The sequence below is a fragment of the Pan paniscus genome, chromosome 4 (assembly GCF_029289425.2).
Source record: "Pan paniscus chromosome 4, NHGRI_mPanPan1-v2.0_pri, whole genome shotgun sequence".
Taxonomy (NCBI): Eukaryota; Metazoa; Chordata; class Mammalia; order Primates; family Hominidae; genus Pan; species Pan paniscus.
This window is the reverse complement of record NC_073253.2, coordinates 166,401,589-166,428,207: the sequence shown is the minus strand read 5'-3', so window position 1 is coordinate 166,428,207 and position 26,619 is coordinate 166,401,589. Positions and strand designations below refer to the sequence as shown.

The 26,619-nt window shown below is 40.2% G+C and overlaps 1 protein-coding gene and 1 pseudogene across 5 annotated transcripts in view; both read right to left on the bottom strand.

Annotated features, from left to right (window-relative positions):
- Positions 1 to 26,619, bottom strand: part of RANBP17 (RAN binding protein 17) — a 422,731-nt gene that overhangs the window by 12,065 nt on the left and 384,047 nt on the right. For 4 of the 5 annotated variants that reach the window (XM_003810928.4, XM_034960953.3, XM_055112861.2 and 1 more), the window contains one exon: positions 25,348 to 25,514. In XM_003810928.4, coding sequence (XP_003810976.3) covers positions 25,348 to 25,514 — 167 coding nt within the window. Of the gene's footprint in view, positions 1 to 18,875; positions 20,046 to 25,347; positions 25,515 to 26,619 lie in introns of those variants that run through there. The other variant, XM_055112862.2, reaches the window with a different exon arrangement.
- LOC112440005 (small nucleolar RNA U13) lies at positions 7,524 to 7,577 on the bottom strand (annotated as a pseudogene).

Genomic DNA, 26,619 nt, shown 5'->3' with positions numbered 1-26,619 from the left:
TTGTATGACTTGGTCCACTTAGGAAAAGCATGCCCCACACCGCCTCAGCTGCTTCCTCATTCTCCTCCATTCTTCCCACAGGATTTGGCAGGAGTTTTAGGAAATTTCTCTCAATGAAGAGAAACCAACGTGGTATGGTAAAGCCAGGCTTTGGAGCCAATCAGAATGGAGCCCCAATCTGGCCCTGCCACTTAACTTGAGACATTGGGCGAGTCATTTCACTTATTTGAGCCTTTCTTTCTTTACATATAAAATGGAGGACAATAACAGCTACTTCAAAGGGCTGCTGTGAGGAATAACTTCTCTGATATACATCAAGCATTTGATACTGTGCTTGCCACATAGTAGGCATTCAATCTACTGCTCCTTCACTGCTACTGCAGCTACTCTCTCAGGTCTAGCCCAGTGGAATTTCATCGCTCAATGAAGGGCCCCAATTCATGTCCTGATTAGATACAGATAAATGAGATTATAGTCTCTTCACAACTATCTAACTTTGTCGAGGGTTGCAGTAAAACACAGACACATATACAACCAAAATAGGAAACAGTTCAGAAAGCATCCTTATTTGATCTGGCACATGTTATTTGTAAGGATTTTGAATGACAATGTTTCTGTTGTTCTGAAAACCTGTAATTCTAAATAAAACACAAAATTACTCTACAAATATCTGACCTGGAAAAGTAAAACAAAGCAATGTTGTGTGATCTGTATCTCTGTTCATTCCCCAGCTCTTCTCTTATTCTTCTACCCTAACATGGGATGTAAAGCACAAGCATAAAGCAAATTGGACTTTCCTACCCAAATACGCTGTGTCATACTTTCTTTTTCTTTCTTTCTTTCTTTCTTTTTTTTTTTTTGAGACGGAGTCTTACTCTGTTGCCCAGGCTGGAGTGCAATAGCACAATCTCAGCTCACTGCACCTCCGCCTCCCGGGTTCAAGTGAGTCTCCTGCATCAGCCTCCTGAGTAGCTGGGATTACAGGCACGTGCCACCACGCCCGGTTAATTTTTGTATTTTTTTAGTAGAGACAGGGTTTCACCATGTTGGTCAGGCTGGTCTCGAACTCCTGACCTCGTGATCCACCTGCCTCCGCCTCCCAAAGTGCTGGGATTACAGGCATGAGCCACTGCGTCTGGCCCGAGTCATACTTTCTCTATGGCAAGGCGGTAACTAAATGCTCACTATTTATTGAGACAGGATTTCACTCCTATCACCGAGGCTAGAGTGCAGTGGTACGCTCTCAGCTCACTACAACCTCTGCCTCCTGGGCTCAAGTGATCCTACTCTCTCAGCCTCCCAAGTAACTGGGGCTATAGGCATGTGCCACCACACCTGGCTAATTTTTGTATTTTCAGTAGAGATGGGGTTTCACCATGTTGGCCTGGCTGGTCTCAAACTCCTAACCTCAAGTGATCTGCCTGCCTTGGCCTCCCGAGGTGCTGGGATTACGGGCGTGAGCCACCGCACCTAGCCTGTTCATTTTCATTTTTAGAGATAGGGTCTTACTCTGATGCTCACGCTGGAGTGCAGTGGTGTGATCATGGCTCACTGCAGCCTCGAACTCCTGGTCTCAAGCAACTCCACCTCAGCCTCCTGTGTGGCTGGGACTACAGGCAGGTGCCACCATACTTGGCTAATGGTTTGATTTTTTTTGTAGAGACCAGATCTCTTTTTGTTGCCCAGGCTGGTCTCCAATTCTTGGCCTCAAGCAATCCTCCCCCCTTAGCCTCCCGAAGTGCTGGGAGTGAGCCACCGTGCCTGGCCGAAATGCCCAATTTAAACCCCGTGTGTTCTGTCTCCTGCTGAAATAGAATAGACAAAGATGTGGTTTGTGTTGGATGCTTTACTGCTAGACAGTGAACTGTATTTTTTTCTAAGAAAGTTGAAGGCTCAGTGGGTCTAGAATCTGATGGCTGGACCTTATCAAAGAGCAGGATGGTTGGAGAAATAGGAGCAGAGGCTGAGAAAATGGAAAAAGCCAACTTGAATGAGTACAGGGTGATGATTGCAATGGCAGTGGGGTGGGGAGACTGGATTGCAAACTCCTGTGGTACTGTATCCCCAGGGCCTAGGGTTAGGCACTGGCACACATCAGAGATTTAGGAAAGAGCAACTGAAAGAGTAAATACATAAATGAATAAATGCAAAAGGATGAATGAAGTATCATAAGGTAAAGTATAAAGAGCTATAGAGTTGAAAGGGCACTGTACAGAAAACAGGGAAGTTCTTGTCTTAATCTATGACTAAAACTTAAAATGGTTACATACTGGAATTAATACATTGTTCATTTGCAAGGATCTTGTTTTTGTGTGTACAGCCTGAGAACTCTTCCATGCCACTGCTGTCCTATAGCCAGCTCCAGAGAGTGCCTTTGTAGGGGCTTGCAGGTTGCAAAGGTCAAAGGCCAGGGCACCATCATTTCTAATGACAAGAACTTTCACCTAAGAGTAGGCTGTGCCTGACAAGTATTCCCACCATCCAACAACAATAATAGCCCTCATTTATGGAGCATCTTCTGGGTGCTCAGTGCTTTGCTGGGCACTTGCATACACCATCTCTAATTCTCAACTAACCATGGGAAGTAGATATTATTCCCATTTTATAGACTAAGGATCTGAGGTTCTGGGCAAATAAGTAACTTGTTCAAGGTACTGCAGCTACCAGGATGTGAAGCTGAACCGGGATATGTGCATAGGTCTGCCTAAGTCCATCATGCCAGTCTGCTGGCTGCCACTGTCTTGTCTGAGTGAGGACCAAGACCACCAGCATAGTGGCTGAGGCAGTACGACCTACTTTACACATCTGGAGGACTGATGGTGTGACAAAAAAGGCTCACTTCTGGCCATGGCTCATTCTTCCGCCTTCAGTGAATCGCTTAGGTATGTGGTCCATGTGTACCTCCTCCATTCAGACACCCTTGCCGCCTACTGATGAGTGAGGCCACCACTGAAATTCTTGTGGTTAGAATCCAGGGTAGTGATTCCTGGAGAGTTCTCAGCAGACCTTCCTGCCTCCCACCTAAGGCTTTTATAGCAGAGTTGGTCAACATTTTCAGACTCTCATGATGAACAATGGCAGCCTTAACAGGCTGTCTCTGGAAAATGGTCCACTGAACATTTTGATAAAAATCATGACTTTCCTCCCACCAAAAGTAATGTACACAGCAACTTAAATTAACAAAATAGGAAGCATTAGTAAATTAAGCCAATTTCCCTTGAGTAAAATGAACACTTTTTATTGTTAATGTTAAGCATACTGAATAATATAACTAAAAAAAATTCCATAAAGTTCTAAGAAACAGGAGAAAAAAATTCAGACTATTCCCTCCTGCTCCCCATTGGTACCATAAAGACAAAACTGAAGCTAAAGTGATAATACGAACCCTGGTCCAGCCTGGTTGAACCCAGGAGGTGGAGGTTGCAGTGAGCTGAGATCATACCACTGTACTCCAGTCTGCGTGACAGAGTGAGACTCCATCTCAAAAAACAAAAAACAACAGCAACAACAAAAAAGAAGGCTCTGGTTTAGGCGAAGGAAGGACAGACCAAAAAGACAGACCAAAGAAAAGGTGAGAGACCAATGACAAAGCATCCCTGTGTCTGGACCTGGATAGGGGGTGGGGGTTGGGGAGGGCAGAGGACAAAAAAAAAAAAGGATGATCAGAGCTGTGCCCAATAGGGTATGCACCATAGAATAGGATAACTTAATCTGTTAATCTTTTTTTTTTTTTTTTTTTTTTTGAGATGGAGTTTCGCTCCTGTTGCCCAGGCTGGAGTGCAATGTTGTGATCTCGGCTTGCTGCAACCTCCGCCTCCGGGGTTCAAGCAATTCTCCTGCCTCAGCCTCCCAAACAGCTGGGGCTATAGGCACGGGCCACCACACCCAGCTGATTTTGTTTTTTTTTCTATTTTTAGTATACATGGGGTTTCACCATGTTGGCCAGGCTGGTCTTGAATTCCTGACCTCAGGTGACCCACCCACCTTGGCCTCCCAAAGTGCTGGGATTACAGGCGTGAGCCACTGCACCCGGCCAATCTGTTAATCTTAATTTGTCAGCCTTAATGGGAAGAGGAATAGGATACAAAATTATCTGTACTTCTGACCAAGCTAGATTGTCCTTCATTCTGATTCAATAAGTTGGTCATGTTTTGAGGAACAACCAATAATAAATGCACCTAAGTTTCAAGAGCTGCTTGAGCTGCTTCTGAGTCTCAGGAATTTTCTGGCACTTGTCATTGGCCTTTCAGATGGTCAGTAAAAGAGAAGGGGAAGGCTGGCCCCAACAAAAACAATAAAACAAAAACAAACAAACAAAAAACATGATTGCTTACAGTAGAGTAGGATTTGAAAAAGCAGAGAAACCTACCCATCTCCACAGCAATTTCACCTAAGCCCCATGCCCTGGTTGGAGACCCAGGATTAGGCAAAATCTGAGTGCTACTGAAAGAGAAAAAGCTTCCAGATTTTCAGGGTTTGTGGAAGTAAGGGGGTTTCTGTCATTTTGAAATGCTGTTCCTGAGGCCATGTGTACAGCAGATATTGAAATGTGATCCTGCTCAAATTAGATAATAGTTATCTTTAGGGAAAAGAAATCAATTGTTCTCTCTGCTATTCGCCTATGTGATATTAGTGGAATGCTATGAAAAATGAACATAATGGATAAATAAGCATATAATTAGTTATATTTTCCTGCCTGGATTAACTAAGTTCTACCATCTAAGTTACATTAAATTTTAAAATTATCTATATATATAAATAACATTACTAACTGCTTATAGTGTTTTTGTAGCCTTATAATAAAAGTATTTAGCATTTTAAATTAAAAAAAAGTCAAATGAAATGCAGGATGAGGTGCACCTCTCTTTTAAAAAAACAAGACTGCAATCAATTACAGATGACCTGCTCTCCCCTGGAATCACTGGGGATCCCTGCCAACTTGTTCTTTGCACAATGCTAGTCTTGCTCTTAAAAAAGGAAGCTTTTTACCTCAAAAGCACCTCAGGACCAAGAAACTCAGCTGGTTTTGGTCATATATTAGCACTGCATGCTTCCACACCTCAACTCATCCCCCACTCTGCCATCCCCTCCTTACGGAAAGCTAAGGGATGCTTTTGCTCAAAGTGATTAATTGCTTCAAGAATTAAAAAACTCTTCCAACCATTGTTACATCTAAGGAAAAACACAACCTAGTTTTGCTGTTTCAATTTACTCTATTACCAACATTACCCCTAGTTCTCAAAACATCCATTTTAATCACAGTTTACTGGGGAAAGAATTACCTGTCAGTCTCCTAGCTTGTAAGAAAGAAGATAAAGTTAGAATGAAACTTCAGGATTAATTGAGAGTACTGCATGTAATGTGTCTAGTCTGAATGTTACTGCACACATCACAATGAAAGCAGTTTTATTTTCCATGGTTGAAATAAATTATGATAAATAATTCATTTCAATGGCAGAGATGTACTGTGGAGCAACAGCAACAAAATTGACTACACTACACCACTGTGAGTCTCATTCCTGAATCTTCATTATCCATTTGAAACTTTTTACGAGTAGTAAATCATATTTCAAGTGGCTGCAGATCTCATAAAGCAGCTTGCTGCATTAAAATAAAACCAGAAAACCTGGGGCATTGGAAGGCTGAAGAGTTTGCCACTCAGCACTATTTGGGAAACTCTCACTCTTGCCAATATCAAACCGAACACTTTTTGATTTGATGTAAAAATTAAGGATTACTTGTCAAAAATACCATCTAAATTTCCTCTGGGTAGGAATGAGGGAAGATCTGTATTTTTGAGGAATAACTTTCAACTCCAAAGCCACTTTCCCCTAATTTTTATTCAAGTGACACTTATTTTTGGTTCATGGTACTTCCTGAATGACTACCACATAGGTTCTAGAACCTTTAATGGCCTATACCAGCCTCTGGGGGTCCCCCCACTAGCAAACAATGTGTGCAAGCTTAAGAGAGACTAACACAGGCGCATGTGCTCTGATTCTATCTAAAAAGACCAGCCTATCTTCATAGGATAGGTGATTTTAAGTTGAATCTTAAAAGACGCATATAGCATTACCTGGGAAGAAGTATATATTTGGAAGAGGAAATAAAATGAGAAAAGACAGTGGAGACAGAGCCTGGCATGTTTGAGGAACGAACAGCCCATGCACAGGAGGTTTTTGAAAAAGACCTTTTGAGTGGCAGGGAGTAGATTTAAGGGGCAAGGAGTAGAAGACTGGGCTTGGTCCAGGCTATAAAAGGGCTTTTATGCCATGCTGAATATAGAAACGAGTTTGGGCTAATACATGAAGGGTAGCCTTCAAAGAATTTTCCAGGAGAAGGTGACATGATGAGGTCTGCCATTTAGAACAATACTGATTAGGTTCTGGAGAACAGCAATTACGGGTAAGTACCAGAGGCAAGGTAAGAAGTTTAGATACTGCAAGAAATTCAAAATGAGGGGAGTTGAGGGGTAGGGTAGCAGAGACAGAGAGAAATGGCCAGAATCCTTGACTGCATACCCCATTTTCTTCCCAGTGAAATATTTCTAAGAAGCATAACCTTAGAAACATACTGAAGCTGTGGATAAATTCAGAGCTTTAGGAACATGGCCTCAGGCTGGGCGCGTGGCTCACGTCTGTAATCCCAGCACTTTGGAGGCCAAGGTGGGCAGATTGCTTGAGTTCAGGAGTTCGAGACCAGCCTGGGAAACATGGTGAAACTCCACCTTTACAAAAAAATACAAAAATTAGCCAGGTGTGGTGGTGTGTGCCTGTAGTCCTAGCTACTTAGGAGGCTGAGGTGGGAGGATTGCTTGACCCCTGGAGGCTGAGGCTGCAGTGAGCCATGATCATGCCACTGCACTCCAGCCTGGGTGACTGAGTGAAACTCTGTCTCCAAAATAAATAAAATAAAATAAAATAAAATGAAATAAAAAGAACATGGCCTCAAAGTCAAGACTTCCAATGAAGAGAAGGATGCCAGACTGTTCCAGAAATGCTACAGGTAGTGTAGAGGTGGCTGCTGTTTAGGTGGCTATGGCAATGAATGGAACCCTAAGCAGCGTGCATATGCATCATAGAGATGGCTACAAGCACACGTTTATAGTAAATATTCAGTGAGAAAGTAAACTCTAACTGAGGCCATTCAAAATCAAGGAAGGGAGCGGGGAAACAGCACACCACGTTACTGTTTAGTCACCAAACATTTCCCAATTATTATCGTACTTCACAACAGAACAGCATAAGCGTAATGGCACGAGGGCGTCTCATGCAGTCATCAAAGGAGAGTGCAATGAATATTGTAATGTACCAAGAAGAAAGAGACTGTGAGAGAGACCAAGAAACAGAAACTCTCAGAGACAGAGTCAGACACAAAAACATAGATGCGGAGAAAGAGCTGTGAGTAAGAGACAGTGTTTCCCCAGTCTCTTTCTTTTGAATGGCCTCAGTTAGAGTTTATTACTGAATAATATAAACATGTGCTTATGGTTATCTCTGTCATGGATATGCACACTGCTTAGGGTTCACATACGCACGTGAACACCCAATCATCATGCTCATGAACTACAAAAGGATCCAAAATGTTTTCATTTTTCATATGGGGGAAAATTATTCTTGTGGACAATTCATGGGACCCTTCAGAAATATTTTCCATTAAGTATTAGAGTTTATATTTAAACCATGCAGAATTTTCAGATTTGAGAGTTTTTATTTATAGTTATCTAATGGCACAGAAAGTGCTGGCCAAGAGGCCAGGGAGATGATTCAAAGACGCTACTGAGATTTGGAAGCTCTTTTTCCCTAATAATTACATAGCCCAAGGAATGCTAGTGACTGAAAGCGTTGGGAATAGAACCTCATTCTTCATTTAAACATTTACTGACCACCTAATTTGGGCAAGGCTCTGTGTCAAACCCTGGGAATATACAGATGAACAAGTCACAGTCCCAGCCCTCAAAGAGCTTACAGTTGAGTAGGGGAGGAGATACACAGTATAGAAACAATGGCAGAAGATACAGTTTAAGTGGCCATAAACAGAAGCTTACACAAGGGGCTTTTAGAAACCAGAGGAGGCTAACCCTGCCTAGGGCTGGAAGCAGCCAGGGATGACTTCATAGAGAAGGTGACATTTGGATCTGTTGTTGAGAATAAGAGAAGTTTGACAGTCAGGTAGGAAGAAGGGCAAGCAGGTGCAAAGGTTTGGAGAGGAGTCTGGGGGAATGATGAGCAGTTCTGTGGGAATGGAAAGGGTGGATGGGGAGTACTGGTGGCAGATGAGGGTGATTACATAGGTTGGGCGCAGATCTTGTGTGCAGGAAATGGGGTGCCATTAAAGCTGAATAAATCTTTCTGGCGGTGATGTGGTAGTGAACTGCTGGTTTAACCATTCTCCACAGGGTCTGAGCCTTTAGGAGGTCTGGGCCATCTGATTTTTCCCAAGAAGATGCAGCTTTCAGCCAGGTGCGGTGGCTCACGCCTGTAATCCCAGCACTTTGGGAGGCCGAGGCAGGTGGGTCACCTGAGGTCAGGAGTTCAAGACCAGCCTGGCCAACATTGTGAAACCCCGTCTCTACTAAAAATACAAAAAATTAGCCTGGAGTGGTGGTGCGCACCTGTAATCCCAGCTACTTGGGAGGCTGAGACTGGAGAATTGCTTGAACCAGGGAGGCAGAGGCTGCAGTGAGCTGAGATCATGCGACTGCACTCCAGCCTGGGCGACAGAAAACTCCATCTAACAACAACAACAACAACAACAACAACAACAACAACAACAACAACATGCAGCTTTCTTCCTTTTCTAGGATTGGGAAGCCACAGACACAGAAGGTTTCCTGCTTGGCTCCTGTGCCTTCGTCAAGAGGACACTTCTTGGGTCCTATCTTACTGGCTCTGTTGCCAGTACTCTGAGAAATGGCACTGACATTACTTCCCTTGGCCTATAGCACATAACTTAATAGTGTACCCTGTCAGGAATAGTTCTGTTTGTCAGGAAGCTTTTTATTGATGTTCAACCTTCATTTTCCCTTTCTTAATATTATTCCATTATGCCAATAGTCCATTGTGCCATGCTAAGTAATTCCCTTTCCTTCTTGGCATTTACATCTTCCAAGTATTTATAGACTTATCAAATGCCCCATTTAGTTGTCACTTAGGTAAGCTATACATATTTAGCTTCTTTAATCTGCCCCGATAAGCCAGCCCTTCCATTCTCCTAAATCACTTGAGTTACTTTCCTCCAGATTTCTGTCAATTTGTTTTCAGGCTCTCTGCAATGCAAGGGGCCAAGGAAAAAGATGAAGTTGGGGAGGGAGGGCTTACTCTCTTGAGGGGTAAGTGTACTAAATGGCCTAGCGTGGAACTTCTGCCCTTAAAGTGCAGTCTCCAAAACAGGCTAAGCCTCAGGAGGGACTATGAATGCCTCTTGTTATCTACAAGGTTTCTTTCACCTGTGTTATTTCAAGTCAATAATATTCTATTATTAGCTCTTTTTATGTGCTAGGTGCACACATGTAACTTCATACTTATTGAGGACCTACAGTGTGTCTGGTGCTGTGCTAGGGACTTTTCCTTCTGTCTTTTCCCCTCCCTCTTCATTTCTCACACTTACTCACTGCTCAAGGAATTTCTGACCTCCTACTGTGTGTCAAGCACCCTTGGTACGGAATTGGATCAAGTGTGGTCTCTGCGGCCTTCAGGGCTCATGTAGCCTTAGTACTTATTAATCTTCTACTGCCCAACCATCAAGCTGTTTCCTTCCAGTCTTAAGGGGTTCAGAGAGATCCCTAAATGCACTTATCTCTAATTGATGCTTTTAGTTCCCTGACCTTAGTGGAACTTGTTTGCCCCATGTAAAATAAGAAGCCACATTAAATATGGGCATGCACACTGAGCTCTTTTTTAGGGTTTTCTTTCTGGTAGGTTGCCTTGGTGCCTAAGAGATTTCTCTTCAGACCTTGCACTTTCCATCACTGTCTTTCTTGGGAGTTTACTTGACATTTTTTGCTTACAGGATCTCAACGAAGTATATACTCAAATGTTCTCCTTTTCCATGGTACCAATGTTCCAGACTACAGACTAGGCTGAGGGAGTGATGGACTGGGAGAGAATCTAAGACAGTGAGTCTTAACTAAAGTCTGGGAATGACACCACAGGAGGGAGTGGTTCAGTTATCTGATCCTGGAGGCCAGTTCAGGTAAGCTATAGAATTCCCTTGGGTGAGGTGGTGTTATCCTCCAAGAGGTGGAGTAACTATTCCAAGGACATACAGTTAGCAAATAGTATAACTGGTATTCAAAACCAGGTATACCGACTGTAAAACCTGTCTGCCCTGATTGCTGTAAAATAGAAAGTCCCAACAAATATGGAGAATTTGCAATTTAAAAACTTAGAAAGGAGGATGAAATTTCAGTCATTTGAAAGCACTCAGTCTATATTCTTCTAAGCGTGTCAAGGGACAGAGAATAAGCAAGAACTCTTCTAGGTTGCAAAGCATAAGAGGCAGCATTAATTCATGAAAGGCCAGAGGATGAGGGAACCTCTTTTTACCTTGTTCTTCAAATAGTGATAAGATTACAAACAAACAAGGAGTCTTCCTCAACACATTATATAAACTCACAGCTCCATCAGTGGCTACTGCTGGTTAAACTTTCCATGAGTTAAGGCCAGGTGTGGTGGTGCACACCTGTAATTTCAGCACTTTGGGAGGTGGGTGGATCACTTCAGCTCAGGAGTTTGGGACCAGCCTGGGCACTATGGTGAAACCCCGTCTCCACCAAAAATACAAAAAAATTAGCTGGGTGTGGTGATGCACAACTGTAATCCCAGCTACTTGGGGGGCTGAGGTGAGAGGATCGTTTGAGCCTGGGAGGCAGAGGTCACAGTGAGCTGAGATTGTGCCACTGCACTCCAGCCTGGGCGACAAGGTGATATCCTATTTAAAAACAAAAACAAAAACAAAAACCCCCAAAAAGCCCAAAAAACAACTTTCCATGAGTTAAGAGAGAAATGAATGTAAAGGTTGGATTCACATTTCCAGCACACTACAGCACACTACACTTTGGGAATCACATAATTTAACCTGCAAGTATGTGAAAAACCAGTAATAACTGTAAAATAAATAAGTCATGTGATTTATTAAGCCCACTCTTACTTTATACTGTGCCATTCTTTGAAGAAATTCAAAGAGCTTCTCACACCACTCACAATTCCATGCAGAGAAATGAAGGCAGGGGAAACCTTCTCATTTACTCTGCTGTCTCTCTTAGACAGGGATGAAAAGGTAAGAAGAAATGCCACAGAGAAATAGTAGGTTAAGGCCCTGCGAAAACTTAGTGTGGTATTATAAAAACTGTGTGAGATCTAGTGATAAGAAGCCTTAATTATAATCTAGATGCTACTATTTCCTAGCTGTGTGACTTGGGCAAGTTCTTTCACACATCTCTGAATCTCTGCATAGGTCTCTCATACAGTCACTGCAGGATTAAATTTGTTGATGTACCTAGACTCCTCAGTTAGAAAAAAAAAATCCGTGTTGGCCTTATCTCCCTGTTAGGGTTATTGTGAGAATCAGAGACATTAGGTATGAAGACATTATATGAATGGGAAGAATTATGAGGTACTATGGTTTGAATGTGTCCCCCAAAAAGAACATGTTAGAAACTTAATCCCCAATGCAACAGCGTTAAGAGGTGATTAGGCATGAGGGCTCTGCCTTCATGCTTGGATTAATGCCATTATTCTGGGATTGGTTCTTTATAAAAAGGTTGAGTTTGGCCTCCTGGTGCTCTTTCTTGCCCTTCCACCCACCTCCATTAGATGACACAGCAAGAAGGCCCTTGCCAGATGCAGACCCTTGACGTTGGGTTTCCTAGTCTCCAAGACTGTGAGGCAAATACATTTCTGTTCATTACATATTACTCAATCTACGGTATTCTGCTATAATAGCACATAATGGACTAAGAAATTAGATTTATTTCATTTTGGCCACTGCAAGGCAATGCCTGAAGTATGCAGGAAGAACAGGTAAGAAAAAAGTCAGTTTGGGGCCAAGAATTTCAAACTCACACCACACCATGCCCTCACCCAGTCCAGTGAGTGTGATTTTGAGAATGCTTATCACAGAAAGAACATTAAGAAAGGCAAAACACAGGGATGGGACCAGGAAAGATCTCAGTGATATGGCTTCAAAATCAAATTATCTTTGAAAAGACGTCTTGGGCTTGGAATCTCCTGAAAGGGTATTTTTCACATTTATAGTATAAATAGCAGGGATATTTTCCCCTCAAGGACACAAAAAAGTGGTACCTGCATATTGTTTTTCAAAGTGAAGGCGAATTTTACGTGTTTATCGAATACTTTCTTTGTGTTAGGTAAGTCTATACTCATTGGTTCATTTTGTCCTCACAACTCTCCCGAGTCAAGAGTGGTCTCTGATAAAACTTAAGTCTATAAGGGGTAGTTTCACCCCCAGACAAGGCAGTGCAGTTAAGTCTCTCAAGGGCTTGGAACCATGGACAAGGCAGCTGGCAGGGTATTTCTCAGTCTTTTTCTTTCTCTGGGGCTGCTTGGCCTCTCATTTGAGATCCTCGGCATGTCTGCTTTTTTCTCTCCTCTAGGACTGGCTATTTCTCTGAGCATATGGCAGGGAATGGCTGCCTCATGGCTCTTGAGTTTTCACGTCTTCAATTTAGGTGAGGACTAGTGGCTGACCAGCATCTTCATAAATTTTTTTTTTGAGATGGAGTCTCAGGCTGGAGTGCAATGGCGCCTCACTGCAACCTCTGCCTCCTGGGTTCAAGCAATTCTCCTGCCTCAGCCTCCCGAGTAGCTGGGATTACAGGCATGCCCCATCACACCCAGCTAATTTTTGAATATTTTTAGTAGAGACGGGGTTTCACCATGTTGGTCTGGCTGGTCTCGAACTCCTGACCTCATGATCCACCCGCTTCGGCCTCCCAAAGTGCTGAGATTACAGGCGTGAGCCACCACACCCGGCCAATTTAATTTTTTTGTAGAGACAGAGTCTTGCTATGTTGCCCAGGCTCGTCAGGAACCCTTGGCCTCAAGCAATCCTCCTGCTTCAGCTTTTAGTGAAATCCTAAATAGCTTCAGCTTCTCAAATTGCTGAGATTACAGGCATGAGCCACTGTGCCTGGCAACCAGCATCTGTTAAGTGCCAGTTTCTAAATCTAGGGAGGAACGACTCAAACTGAGCCAGCTTGGGTCAAATGTCTACCTCCTGTCCAATCAGTTCTAAAAAATCAAAAAAAAAAAAAAAAAAAAAAAAAAAGAAAGAAGTCCTAGGCTCAAGGACTGAAGACTCAATTCAGTTCTTGATTGAAGAATGCTGTATGGCTCTTCCTGCCACTCTTCCATCACTGCCAATCCTGTTTCTAGGCCAGTTAGTTAATAGTACTGTACAGTGGTTAAGAGCACAGGTTCTGCTACTTATTAGCTGTATGATACTGGGTGAGTTATTTAACTTCTCAGAGCTATAATTACAATATTTTGATTACAAAATGGAGATAAAATACCTACCTCACAGAGCTGTAAGACATAAATATATATATATATACACATATATGTATACGTAAGGCACTCAGCACACAGCCTAGCATATAATTGATTCTAGTGGTTTTTTTTTTCATCATAATCATTCTTATTAAAATTCTCTGTTCGAGCCTGAGGTTTTCCTTCTATAGCGACATCTTATGTCCCAGAAACCCTGCAGGAAATAAGGCTTCTGTTACAGAATGAAGGAAACGCTTAGGTCTTCAAGAAGGATATATGAAGGTTCTTTGGAATAGTATGGTAAGAAAACATTACTGAATCATTATTTTCTGGCCAAGGTAGCCATCCTTTTTGTGGTAGTCATACAAATTTAGGATCTGTCTGGTAAGTCTTAGGCTAGCTTTGTGTGATGCAGGGAGACGATCCTAGGTGTCATTTTCTTATGTCATAAAAACACTAAGAGTAGAAAGGCTGCACTTGTATCAAAACTTGGGAGTGCAAGTGAAATCCTAAATAACTTCTATGTGTGAAATAGACATAAATGCTGCTATCTGTGTTATGTTAGCATAAAGACACAGATGTTCTCTGCAGTGCTTCTTTTTCTGAGAATTCTTAAGAAAAAAAAAAAAGACAAACCAAAAATCACTGAATGTCAACAGATAAAAGCAATTCCTTTTGAATACATATTGTTAAAACGCTTCCCAGAGTTGGGGTTAGTATTTAATCTATGGGTTAGAAATTTTCCTTGCAGAGGTTTTTTTTTTTTTTAAGATACATTTAGTGAATTCTTTTTATTCTTGATTTAAAATAATAGCAATTATGCCAACCACTATTAATGAAGAGGTTAAAAACCATTTTGGTTGCCATTTGCCATACTTGTGAGTGACTGTTATAAAGCATGCCTAATTATTATTGGGCTAACCCTGTGTAGCTGTCCTTTCTTCCCTTATGAAATATTCTCTATCTGCTTTACATGAATGTGAGCAAAAAGGTACGGCTGTTGTTTATTTTTTTACCACTCCTTTGCTATCCTGAGAACATTTGTTGCAGACTAATAGCTAAACTGTAGATAAAAGAGAGATGACAGATTACAGTCCCCTTTAATTTATAAGGAAAGCATTTGGAGCCCCTGAGAATACCAAATCAGGCCACTGGCACCCAATGACTTCACACTAAGTTCCAAACCACATCATATTTTTTAGTTTAAAGACAAAGCCAAATGGATACGTGGCTTATGTATTCCAAATTCTTCTTCACAAAGAGCTGGCTTCTTTTTTTCTTTTAGCTCCTTGTAAAACATTATAATTCCCCTATTCTATAAACATACAAATATAATTGTAAAATGACATCATTCTGTTTTCATTTAATTACCCCTGAAATGCTTTCTATTTAATATTCATTACTCAAAAGCTAATTTAAAAGAGAAAGAGATGTGACTTATTCAAAAAGATGTACTGTCATTCACAGCAATAGTTATCTAATATACAGAAGTTAATAAAGCAGATTAATCTACAAGTCCCTTTAAGCCATTCTTGAGTTTTGAACAACTGCCTCTTTGACCTTTCACCTTCATGCTGTGCACCAGTAGCAGGTGCCAGCTGTACAGAAATTACGGCTGCTGTGTTTGGACGCAAAATCTTTTCTTACTTTGCTTCTGACCAGCAGCTGACCCTGTAGGAGTGATTGTTTCTGGTGCCGGCCTAAAGGCTACATAAACCAGTAGCAGATAAACAAAAGGCTACATATACCAGCTGCCTTGCCTAAGGGTACCATCCTAGACTGACACCTCCACTCCTTCTTCAGCGTTCCAAATTGCTCCTTGTTTGTTTCCATACGTGCATTTCATCCATGTTATTTTGTGTGAGGGGTGGGGGTAGGGGAACCCCCCCCCAAAAACAACAACAAAAAAACCCTCTGCTCCCTCGAACTTGACTTTTGAGTATTCCATGTCAAACTGTGCCATTATAATGCTAATCTAGGCCTGATTTAGCAACTTTAATAAGAGGCTAAACCCTCTTGTAATTAGATAATAAAATTTTATTATGTATTTTAATATTAAAAGTCTTAAAATCAAACTCTTCAAATCATACACTGGCACAAAACTAAGGTGCTTAAATATCATAGCCTCAGAAAATGGGAACCTGAAAAAGCACATTGTGGCTAATTTTTCATTCTCCGAAATGTAAACATGGAATTCCTATGTGGTAATAGTGAAAGCTCCAATACTCTTAATTATGTACAAGGAAGAATGAATCTATTCAAGTATGAAGCACACTGTACCATTTCCAGCAACAGCATGAGATGACTTTGACAGTTATTTCTTGGATACAAATTACACAAGTATAAAAACAATCCCCATAATGATTAAATGCAGTTATGTACATAGGAGAATACCAGTGCAAATGGTAACATATTTAAATGGTTTTCCTTCATTAAAAAAATTATATATGATATTAAACCATCAATCACTGCTGAGGCACAGGAGTTTAAATGTATTGTCACTGGCTGAAATAAATGACTTGGAGACTGGATTCTGGCTCACTCAATATGGTGTCTTTGCTGTTGCTTAGTCACCCAACTCTCTGCTGGTTTGGGTACATCTGGTGGATTCCATCCCTTTCAATTAATAAGGCAAGTTATGCTATCAATGGGTTACATCCTTAAACTGTGCTTAGAGGTAGAAAAACACATGTCCTAGTGGGGGTTGGGAAGGGGGTTCCTCTCTGTTCTGTTAACCATTTGGAACAATATTTGAAGTACTTTTTTCTTTCTTCACCCATGTTTAGAATAAAATTTTCTTGTAGAAGTTCAGCAGGGTTATTCTATAGTATATTATGATATAATCTTCTCTTAGCATTTCCATTTGGTTTATTATGTAGCAGTCTATGACTACACTAGGTTTGATACTTAAAATCATTGCCTGCAGATCATACTTCTGAAAACTAATATTTTGGGGGTTTACTTTGCAAACACTTATTGACTATCATGAAGTGTCAGGCTCTGGTAGGTGCTGGGACAAGTATCAGGATGTAGGTGATCTTTGAGGGAGAAAAAAATCACTCTATAAATATGTATTCTTATGGCTACAATGTTAATTTGATGACTTATAAATCAATAACAAATATATTTTTTAATTGTTTTTTGTTTTAAAATACCAATTTTGTTACCATTGAAATAGTCATTCATCAAATATTTCTATAATAAAAATTAAATTAAAATAGCAAAGATATGGTTAATAACAAAGGATCTGGACTAGATCATTCTTGAAAAGATAGATAAGTACTTTCATAACATCATAGGTAAAATGTCATCTTAATATTAAAAAAACTAGTGTTTCTCTATTTTTAAATTATAAGCATTAACTTTCTAAACGGATCTCTTGAGGCAATGGTCACAAATTTTTCATTCTTAAGAGGTTTACTCTCTTTTGGACTTTTATTACCTGGTTGTTACCTAGATACTTTTGTCCAGTCCCAGACCTCTTATTTTATTTTGATCCTCAGTAGTTAGATTTTGCGCGCACACACACACACACACACACACACACACACACACACACACACACTTGATCAAACTAAACTTTATTTTTATCTCAAACAAACCTGGCTATTTTGAAGAAAAAGAAAGTTTGAAAAGTATTAGGTGAGTTTCACTTCATCGCCTGTTTATTGTATTCCTTGTGTGCAAAGATGTAACCCAAAAGTGATAAAATGGCCCCTTTAAGTTCCAGTAGACAAGTATAGTAAAAGTAAAAGCAAGAGCAAAATAAATTAAGAAATAACCCCCAAAGCCCCAGATTAAGTAAAATCAAAATAACTACATCCTTTTAAAACTAACCAAAAAAGTATGCTTCAGAAGTTTAAAAAAAAAACAGATGGAAATAAAAATATCACTGTAGCGGTGCTGTATGGGTTGGCTGTGAGAAATACAAGGTATCATGCATTGGGAGATCTTAGTTCTGAAATTCCTTAAGATTGTATACTACAGAAGTGGAAAGCTGGTATCCAGGCATACAGTGTTGGCCTGCCAAATGTTTCTATTTTTTTTTTTTTTTAATTTTCAATCAGTGGCTACATTTAAAATCTGAATTTCTGGCTGTTTTTCAAGGGAGAAATTTCAATGTATCTGGCAACACTGGGTCTGACCTTCTTATAAGGCAACAATTAGCTGGAGGTGTGCTGAGGCTGCCCCCTTTAGACAGAGATGTGCACTCAACTTGAGGATTCCTTCATGTCTACCTCATTCAGGTTTTCTGCTTCTCGGCCCTACAGGCATCTTAGTTTGTGACACCTGGTATAGTTATAATGGGTAGGAAAGTGAGAAGGAGGGTCAAAGGAACTCAGGTGTAGATTCAGACCTTAAGAATGACCACTGATAGAGTTAATGGTACTCAACAGCAGAAATTTCCTTTAGAAAACAGAAGCAGTTTACAACCAGAAAGAGGTTAAAAATGGCATTCTATGCTGATGAATCAGTGGTGAAAGTCAGGACAATGAAGAGAGATGTGCTGGATATGGGAGAGAGATGCAAAGCACATGGTGCTTCCCTATCATCATTTCACAGCTGCCATATTGATTCTGTCCTGGAAAAATCAGGTTAAACCTCAAGAGCTACCTCGGAGGCATTAAAGAAAAGTCACAAAGGGCATTATAACACAGCTGTACAACTAGATTCTGACCTTCTCAAGACTACGTGTCCTACTAAATTATATACCTTCAACATCTGGCTATAAAATTAATGAATGGGTGTGGGTGTAGCTAGCGTAAGAAAGTGGAAGCTTGGTTAGGTCTGTCTTGGTGGTGGTGGGAGCCACAGGGCTTTTTCTGCAGCAACTGGCAAAGCCACTTCCTTCTCCCTTGCCCGCTGCCTCTTTGGGTCGCTGCCCATCTGTTTTGTCCTGGCTGTAGTATAATGCTGGGGTATAGAATGACTGCTTTAAACCATTCTACCTTAAGGATGGCCCCAGTGGGACTTACTGGAAACTCAACTTGCCTCATTTTATGTGCTCAAAACATACGTACTTCAGATTAGAAGCCACTAAACAAAGGAACAGAGATAGCTTTGTGTTTAAGCATGTGAACCCCACAGTTAAACAGATTTCAGCTAAAATTTTAGTTCTTCCAGTTACTGACTTTGTGACCTTGGGAATGTTTCCTATTTTTTTTTGTGCCTCAGTTTCTATATCTGTAAAATGGTAATGATAATACTACACCTTCACAAAGATACTGTCATGATTAAACCAGATAATGCATATGTAAGTAAGTTAAGCTAGTGCTTGCAGATAGTAAGCACTTACATTTGAAAAATTTTATTTCTTAAATTTCTAAATTTTAAAGCTTTTATTTTAGGTTCGGGGTACATGTACAGGTTTGTTATATAGGTAAACCGCATGTCACAGGGGTCTGGTGTACAGATTACTTTGTCACGCAGGTAATAAGCACAGTACCCCCAATAGGTAGTTGTTTGATCTTCACCCTCCTCCAACTCTCCACTCTCAAGTAGGCCCCGGTATCTGTTGTTCCCTTCATGTCCATGTGTACTCAATGTTTAGCTCCTACTTGTAAGTGAGAACATGCTGTATTTAGTTTTCTGCTTCTGCGTTAGTTCGCTTAGGATAATAGCCTCCAGCTCCATCCATGTTGCTGCAAAGGACATGATCTCTTTCTTTTTGATGGCTGTGTAGTACTCCATGGTGTATATATGTACCACATTTTCTATCCCATCAACCACTGATGGGCATTTAGGTTGATTCCATGTGCTATTGTGAATAGAAGCACTTACATTTTGCCAATATTATTTTTCTTCCCACTATGTATATGCATAATATATGCATTGATTGCTGTTAAAACCAAGATTGTAGCACCATGTGCAAAAATTCTGTTATGAAATTTGAGTTCCTATTTTCCAATTTCAGTGTCTAATGACATATCCCTGGCTTCCTTTAAACTTTTTAAATCCGTTATTACCTGATCCAGTTGTGAATGTTCTTTCAGCTTGTTTTTGATATCAATATACTACTGTATTATTGAGAATAAAGTTGTAAATCAACCAGAGAGAGCTAATGGGTTACATAAAGAGCATATTTTTTATTTAAGGATCACTGGAAATGTCTTTATTAACATTAGAAAATCTGACTATTCTTTTTAAGAGGACAAGAGATATGACTGTATTTCATCTGCTTAAGTGTTTTTGACTGTAAGAGTCTTGCTAAGGTTCCTGTAGGCCAAAATCTCAACATCAGTTAAATATGCGACTGCATTTTCTCCTACTCAGTATTATGGAATGGAATCTTAAGTATGAAAGATGTCTTGGTTAGTATGTCAAAATGTTGAGCAATATCATTTCAGTCTAAACACAGAAATGAAAAAAGAGCAGATGATTTCCCTTTTGCTGTAATTCACTTTGGGATGCATGTCATGAAGAGCACTATACAAAAGCAATTTTCATTGACTGACTGACTGATTGAGGAAAAGGGTGAATGTTCTTTCAGCTTAAGTCCCTACTGAAGTATGATTTTTATAGCTCCTGACAGCTCTTCACAATTTGTAGTTAAATGCCATGTTAGCAAAAAAAAAAAAAAAAAAAAAAAAAAAAAAAAAAAAAAAGAAATAACATAAAAAGGAGGGAGAAAAGGGAGAGAAAGAAAATCACAATTAGAATTTCTTTTGGATTTCAGTACAGTTGATTTGAGCAAAATAGATAAATAGACAAGAGTAAGATGAATTCAACCCTAACTGCTCTAATTCCTCTATGCAATATATTAAGGTTTTCAAGACGATAATTGCTAAAAATACACTCTTAACAAATTAATTGCATAATAGTTCTTGCTAATTTCTGTGGAAGGTGTTACTCTTTCTAGAGCAATTAGTTTTAACTGGAATTCTGATTTAGAGAAGCTTTCAGGATCAGTGTCTTATTCTAATAATCTCATAAGGAATTACTCATATCTCTGAGATGCCCCTCTAATTCTATAAAACACACCCTTTCATTACCTAATTTGGGCAAAATCTTTCACTGTGATATAACGAAATGAATGCTATGTATCTATAACTATGTATTATAGATACAAATACTTACTGACCAGTGACGAAACTGAAAAAATTTCACATAGAAATGTTGTCTTCCAAATTATTGTAGCAGATCAGTGTCTTATCTGCTACTAATCAGTAGTAATTAGTAATCTGATCACTGTTACGGTTGGTCTCTCCTTAAATTTTTAGTTTATCCTTCTAATAACATAAAAATGCTTGGAGAATTTTCCACCTTCATTTCTGTAAACTGGGTTTTTCTCAATTGTTAGGTCAAAGCAACGCTGGTGACGCAATCGTTTTTACTTCAAATAGATTCACTTACTTACAATGGATCTTCATACGGACTAAATTTTAATGCTTGCAAAGTTAGAGTTGTTTGCAAAATATGAAAAATGGATTATTTGGAGAACATTTAAAAAAATTTTGAAGCTCTAAAGCCACATAGAAGAGAATAATAAACACAATTCCAGGTGAGAGGCACATAAAATATCTTTCCCAGGCTGCTATACACAAATGGAAAGGCCTGTAAGGATGTTGGAAAACCTTTATGTGGGGGTTCATGCTTCCTTTACTATGGAAGCTTGAGGAGATAACTTTTGCAATTTGGAATTAACATTCCTCATGCAATTATGCTTCCAGCAAAATAGGCCCAGGTTGGGGGGAAAAACAGTTCAAACTAGTAAATAATTGCAGTATCATTGCATCAGTTTAGTTTAAAGAGCTGACAAACCCTCTCTAAACTCCAAGCACAATTAGTCATTAGGGTCTAGTTTTTCAGCACTGTTAAGCAATTTGTAATCCATTCCTTTTAATAGGGTTAGGCATTACTTAACCAACACAGATGCCTTGAAAACTGAAACCTCAAGTTATAAAGCAGCAACCTTGTTCATTACCTTCTGCAATAGGCAAATCATCTATTAAAAACAGCATTTAATGGGCAACCAATGAATAATCAATGGCTCACTTTTCATCTGAGTGTGAAAATGAAAATAATCCAATACAAAATCCCACTGGTAACAGGCTGAATCTTGGGTTCTGCTCCTCTTCAGGGCTGATTTATAAGGTCTTGGAAAGCTGATGTAAACAGATGATCAATGGGACCCATCCCTGCTAATAATAACCCCCAACTGGCCCACTCCCTCTTTTTCAAGTCCATCCCTTCAGGCTATTAGTTCTGTCCAGCTAATTCTTCCCACTACTCTTGCCTGCTGCTTTTACTCTGGCCATCCGTTCAGTCCAGCCGACTCAGAAGTAATTTTATACGCAGCAGAGAGCGGGTGGAATTGATTTTTCACTCAGCACTCTGTTCCCATCTGAATAATTATCAATTTTACTGCCTCATAAAGGGAAGAGTCAAAATTTCAAATCAATTCAAAAGAGCTTTTGAGACGACAGAAACTGTGCATAAGAATAGAGGTCAAAGTTGTCAGTAACCTAAGGAGATGATGTCAGATATTACTATACCTAATAGCTGACATCAGAGGCACTCAAGATGATATAACCTAGTGCTAATGCAAATCATATTTATGCTGACTACCAGAGCCCAGTCATTAATATTTAAAATGCTATCTGAAAGCCTACATTCCAAATAAATAGAAAGTATTCCACTGTTAATAAAGATATATCACTACTTAGTCATATGCTATAAAGTGAAGGATTAACAAGTATTATTAACACACAGAAATTACTTAAACCAACAAATGCACGCTAATTCTGAGTAAAGACAAACTTGATTTGTCTCCTGCCCAACCACATTACTTGCTTTGCAAAACATGATATGGTATTTTGTCTAGGGCCATAGCCTATTGATTTGTGCTAAAATTTTCTACCAACTTAAAAGTTTCTGCCAAAGTTTATGGGACAATACTGTGATTATGGCTGAGTGCTGGAAGGAGTGATTTGGTGGCAGACTTGTCCCTTGCCATGGTGGGGTAAAGGCTGGGTCTGATTCCTAGCCAATTCATGAATTTTTTTTTTTTTTTCTTCAGTGTGGACATGCTTTAAGTCAGTGATCCTCAACCTTCTTCATGCAAAACACATGAGGGCTGTGACACACTCCTACCAGTACCAGTGGTTACTGCATTTGGGTGGGGTGGGGAGGGAGGAGAGACGCGCTGACATTTTGATAGCATGTATATTTTGAAAAGCCATTCCAGGTGAAGCTGAGATATTATCCTCACCTTGAATACCAATGGTGTGAGTAGTAAGAACTTGGGCTTTTCAGTCAAACAGACCTTGCTTCAAATTCCAACTCTACCACTTTCCAGTTGATCTCTCTGTACCTCAATTTATTCATCTGTAAAATGGGGATGCTGATATCCATTTTTCAGGGTTGTTGTGGGGTCTAAATGAGGAGAACTCTCTGACAATACTCCCTCCCCTTGTATTTCACTTTCTTTGTCATCACTATATTAATGAAATGATCAAATAACTGGTGAGTTACTTGTCTCTTTGTCCCATGGCAAGAAATTTTGTAAGGAGAGAAATTATATCTCATGAATCTTAATAGCTCTTGCACCTGACACATAATAAGTTCTCACTAAATGTGAGATACCTTCCTTTTTCCTTTATATTACCAACATGTTGTAACAGTTCCAGGGTCACACCAAATAATTATAGGTCTACAGCCCTTTGCCTAGTTACACAAAATATGAATGACATCCATTATCCCTGGAAAATAATTGGTTAACTGAAACATTACCACAAATAAAGTTTACATAATTTCATTTAAATATTAGCAAAATATGGCAGCCAGGAAGGAACCTTCTTTCATAGCTGTCTCATTCTATTTTCATCATTTACTGATATACAGTGACATTTTCTTTTTCTTTTTTTTTTGAGATGGAGCTCTGTCACCAAGCTGGAGTGCAGTGGTGTGATCTCGCTCACTGCAACCTCTGCTTCCCAGGTTCAAGCAATTCTCCTGCCTCAGCCTCCCACATAGCTGGGAATACAGGCACACACCACCATGCCCAGCTAATTTTTGTATTTTTAGTAGAGACAGGGTTTCGCCATATTGGCCAGGCTGGTCTCGAACTCCTGACCTCATGATCCACCTGCCTTGGCCTCCCAAAGGTGCTGAGATTACAGGCATGAGTCACGGCGCCCGGCCAACATTTTCTGATGATTGCAGGCAACTTATTTGCTCCCTAACGGTCATATAGCAACACACTATTGATGTGTTTACATTTGCAAATTACAAACTATTATGGATGTAATTTGGCAAAAGAAAACAACTGAAAACAGGATGAAGATACTTTCCAAATTTAGTGGAATTAGAAAATACAGTGATAGGGCTAGGCGCAGTGGCTCACACCTGTAATCCCAGCACCTTGGGAGGCTGAGGTGGGAGGACTGTTTGTGCTCAGGAGTTCAAAACTAGCCTACTAGCCTGGCAACGTGGCAAAACCCCTTCTCTCCAAAAAAAAAAAAAAAAAAATTAGCTGGATGTGGTGGTGTGCACCTGTAGTCCCAGCTACTCAGGAAGAGGCTGAAGTGTGAGGATCGCTTGAGCCCTTGAGAGACAGAGGTTGCAGTGAGCCCAGATTGTGCCACTGCACTACAGCACAGGCAACAGAGTGAGACCCTGTCTCAAAAAAAAAAAAAAAAAAAAAAAAAAAAAAAAAAAAAAAAAAAAGAAAAGAAAATATAGTGATGGTATAGCCATAAAAAATGGTATTGTTCTTTTTGAAATATTTTTGACATGTATGTTTTTAAAAAAATTTTTAAATTTTTTTTCTTTTTTTTTTGAGATGGAGTCTTGCTCTGTCATCCAGGCTGTAGTGCAGTGGTGTGATCTCAGCTCACTGCAACCTCTGCCTCCCCAGGTTCACATGATTCTTCTGCCCCAGCATCCCGAGTAGCTGGGACTACAGGTGAGCACCACCACGCCTGGCTAATTTTTGTATTTTTAGTAGAGACGGGTTTAACCATATTGGTCAGGCTGGTCTTGAACTCCTGACCTGGTGATCTGCCTGCCTTGGCCTCCCAAAGTGCTGGGATTACAGGCGTGACCACCGTGCCTGGCCTAAATCTTCTTTTTTAGAGATGGGGTCTTGCTATGTTGCCCAGGCTGGTCTTGAACTTCTGGGCTCAAGCAATCCTCCTGCCTCTGCCTCTGGAGCAGCTGGTACTACAGGTACTGCACCTTGCAATATTCATTTCTTATGCATGCCGTTACTATTATTTGCACAAGTGAGTTTTTTAAAAATGGTATTAAACTTGGACCTAACCCATTAGCTAGTTAGAACATACACTAGAAAATAAATAGTGGTTTTATTACTTATTAGTTAGATGTTATTGAACATATTACCTAACCTATCTGAACCAAGATTTCTCATTTTAAAATGGGAAAAATAGCAACTATGATATGATGAATGAGAAATTCCTAGCAAGCTGCCTGGCATACACTAGGAGCCCAGCAAATTGTAGTTTCCCAATATACCGGAGTATTCATAAGGCAAACTTAAGATGACATTATCAGAGTCACCAGGAGAGAAATCAGAGGCTGTTTCCAGTTCCGGTTTTGTCTAATTTTTCTCAGGCCTCTGGAAAAACTATCCTCTTTTTGAATTCTAGCTCCACTGAGGTGAGATGAACAACCCAGGTATTTCTTGAGGGTGGGTAATCCTAAGGCCTGTGTTTTCCCTCCACTTTCAGGGAAAATACTCCCAGACAATATATATATATATTTTTTACCAGTGTAAAAAATCTTGGCAAGACCAGCTGCTCTAAGATAAATTTGGGGCCAGGTATGGCTTCTGGGAACACTTGTTTCTTAAGCCAGGTGATCAACCACCAGTTACCTGCTGCAGGACATCTGGGTTTTGCTGCATAAAATGTAATAGTCTCTGACCAGCCTGGGTAGCCTCTCTGCATCGAAGTGGCTTCTTGCCCTCTTTTGCTATGTGCTTGAAGAGGTAGGTGACGATGTAGTCTAAACTGGTACAGCAGCTGGAGGAGACAACTGTATCTGTACAAATAGTAAATAAGAATTCATTTGCATTACTTAAGTTTTTGCTCCATTTGATTTTCTAACGGCTCCATTAAAAATAATTACTTTCTGGTTTCAAAGTGCTTCTATCAAATTGCAAGTTCTTTGAGGGCAGGAATTTGTTTTTTTGAGACAGAGTTTCATTATTGTCACCCAGGCTAGAGTGCAATGGTGTGATCTTGGCTCACTGCAACCTCTGCCTCCTGGGTTCAAGCGATTCTCCTGCTTCAGCCTCCTGAGTAGCTAACAGGTGCCTGCCACCACACCCGGGTACTTTTTGTATTTCTAGTAGAGATGGGGTTTCTCCATGTTGGTCAGGGTGATCACGAACTCCTGACCTGAGGTGATTCACCCGCCTTGGCCTCCCAAGGTGCTGGGATTATAGGCGTGAGCCACCGTATCCAGCCAGGAATTTGTCTTATATAACTCTTTGAACCCAGTGTCTATTATAGGTCCTGGCCTAGAGACACATAAATAAATAATTCCTGGATAGATTAGGCAGATTTTTCCATCTGCGACCTTAACAACCTCTTTTCAGTTCAAGTGACTGTTTATTAAGTATCTACTTAGTGCAAAGTGCTCTGTTTTACGGGAAACAGTGGTCTAACCTCATCCTGGTGTCAAAGAACTCATGGTTTAGTGTGCAAGTCACTGTAGCATAATGCTGTGTAAAAATGACAAATTGAGGATTTTGAGGGACGGATCACATTTAGATGGGGATCAAGGAGAGTTTGGTGAAGGAGGCAGCACCTGATAGGGTTTCAAAAGATTATTCCAATTAGACATAAGGAAGGACACTTTTCAGGTAGAGGGATTAGCACAAGGCAACAGTGTGGTGGGAAAGATATGGATTTTGGAGCCAGACAGTTCTGGTTTCAAGTCCTATCTTTGCCAATTACTTTCTGAGTTGCTGATCTGAAAGAGCTACTTCACTTTTTTTCACCATTTATAAAAGACCTTGCAGAGTTGAATGAGAAGAAAATGACAAGAAGTTCATTGGTAATAAAAAAGCTGACATTTATTAAGAGCTTACTATGAGTTACTGTGTTAACTGCTTTACATGTTATTATTTTTAATTCTCATA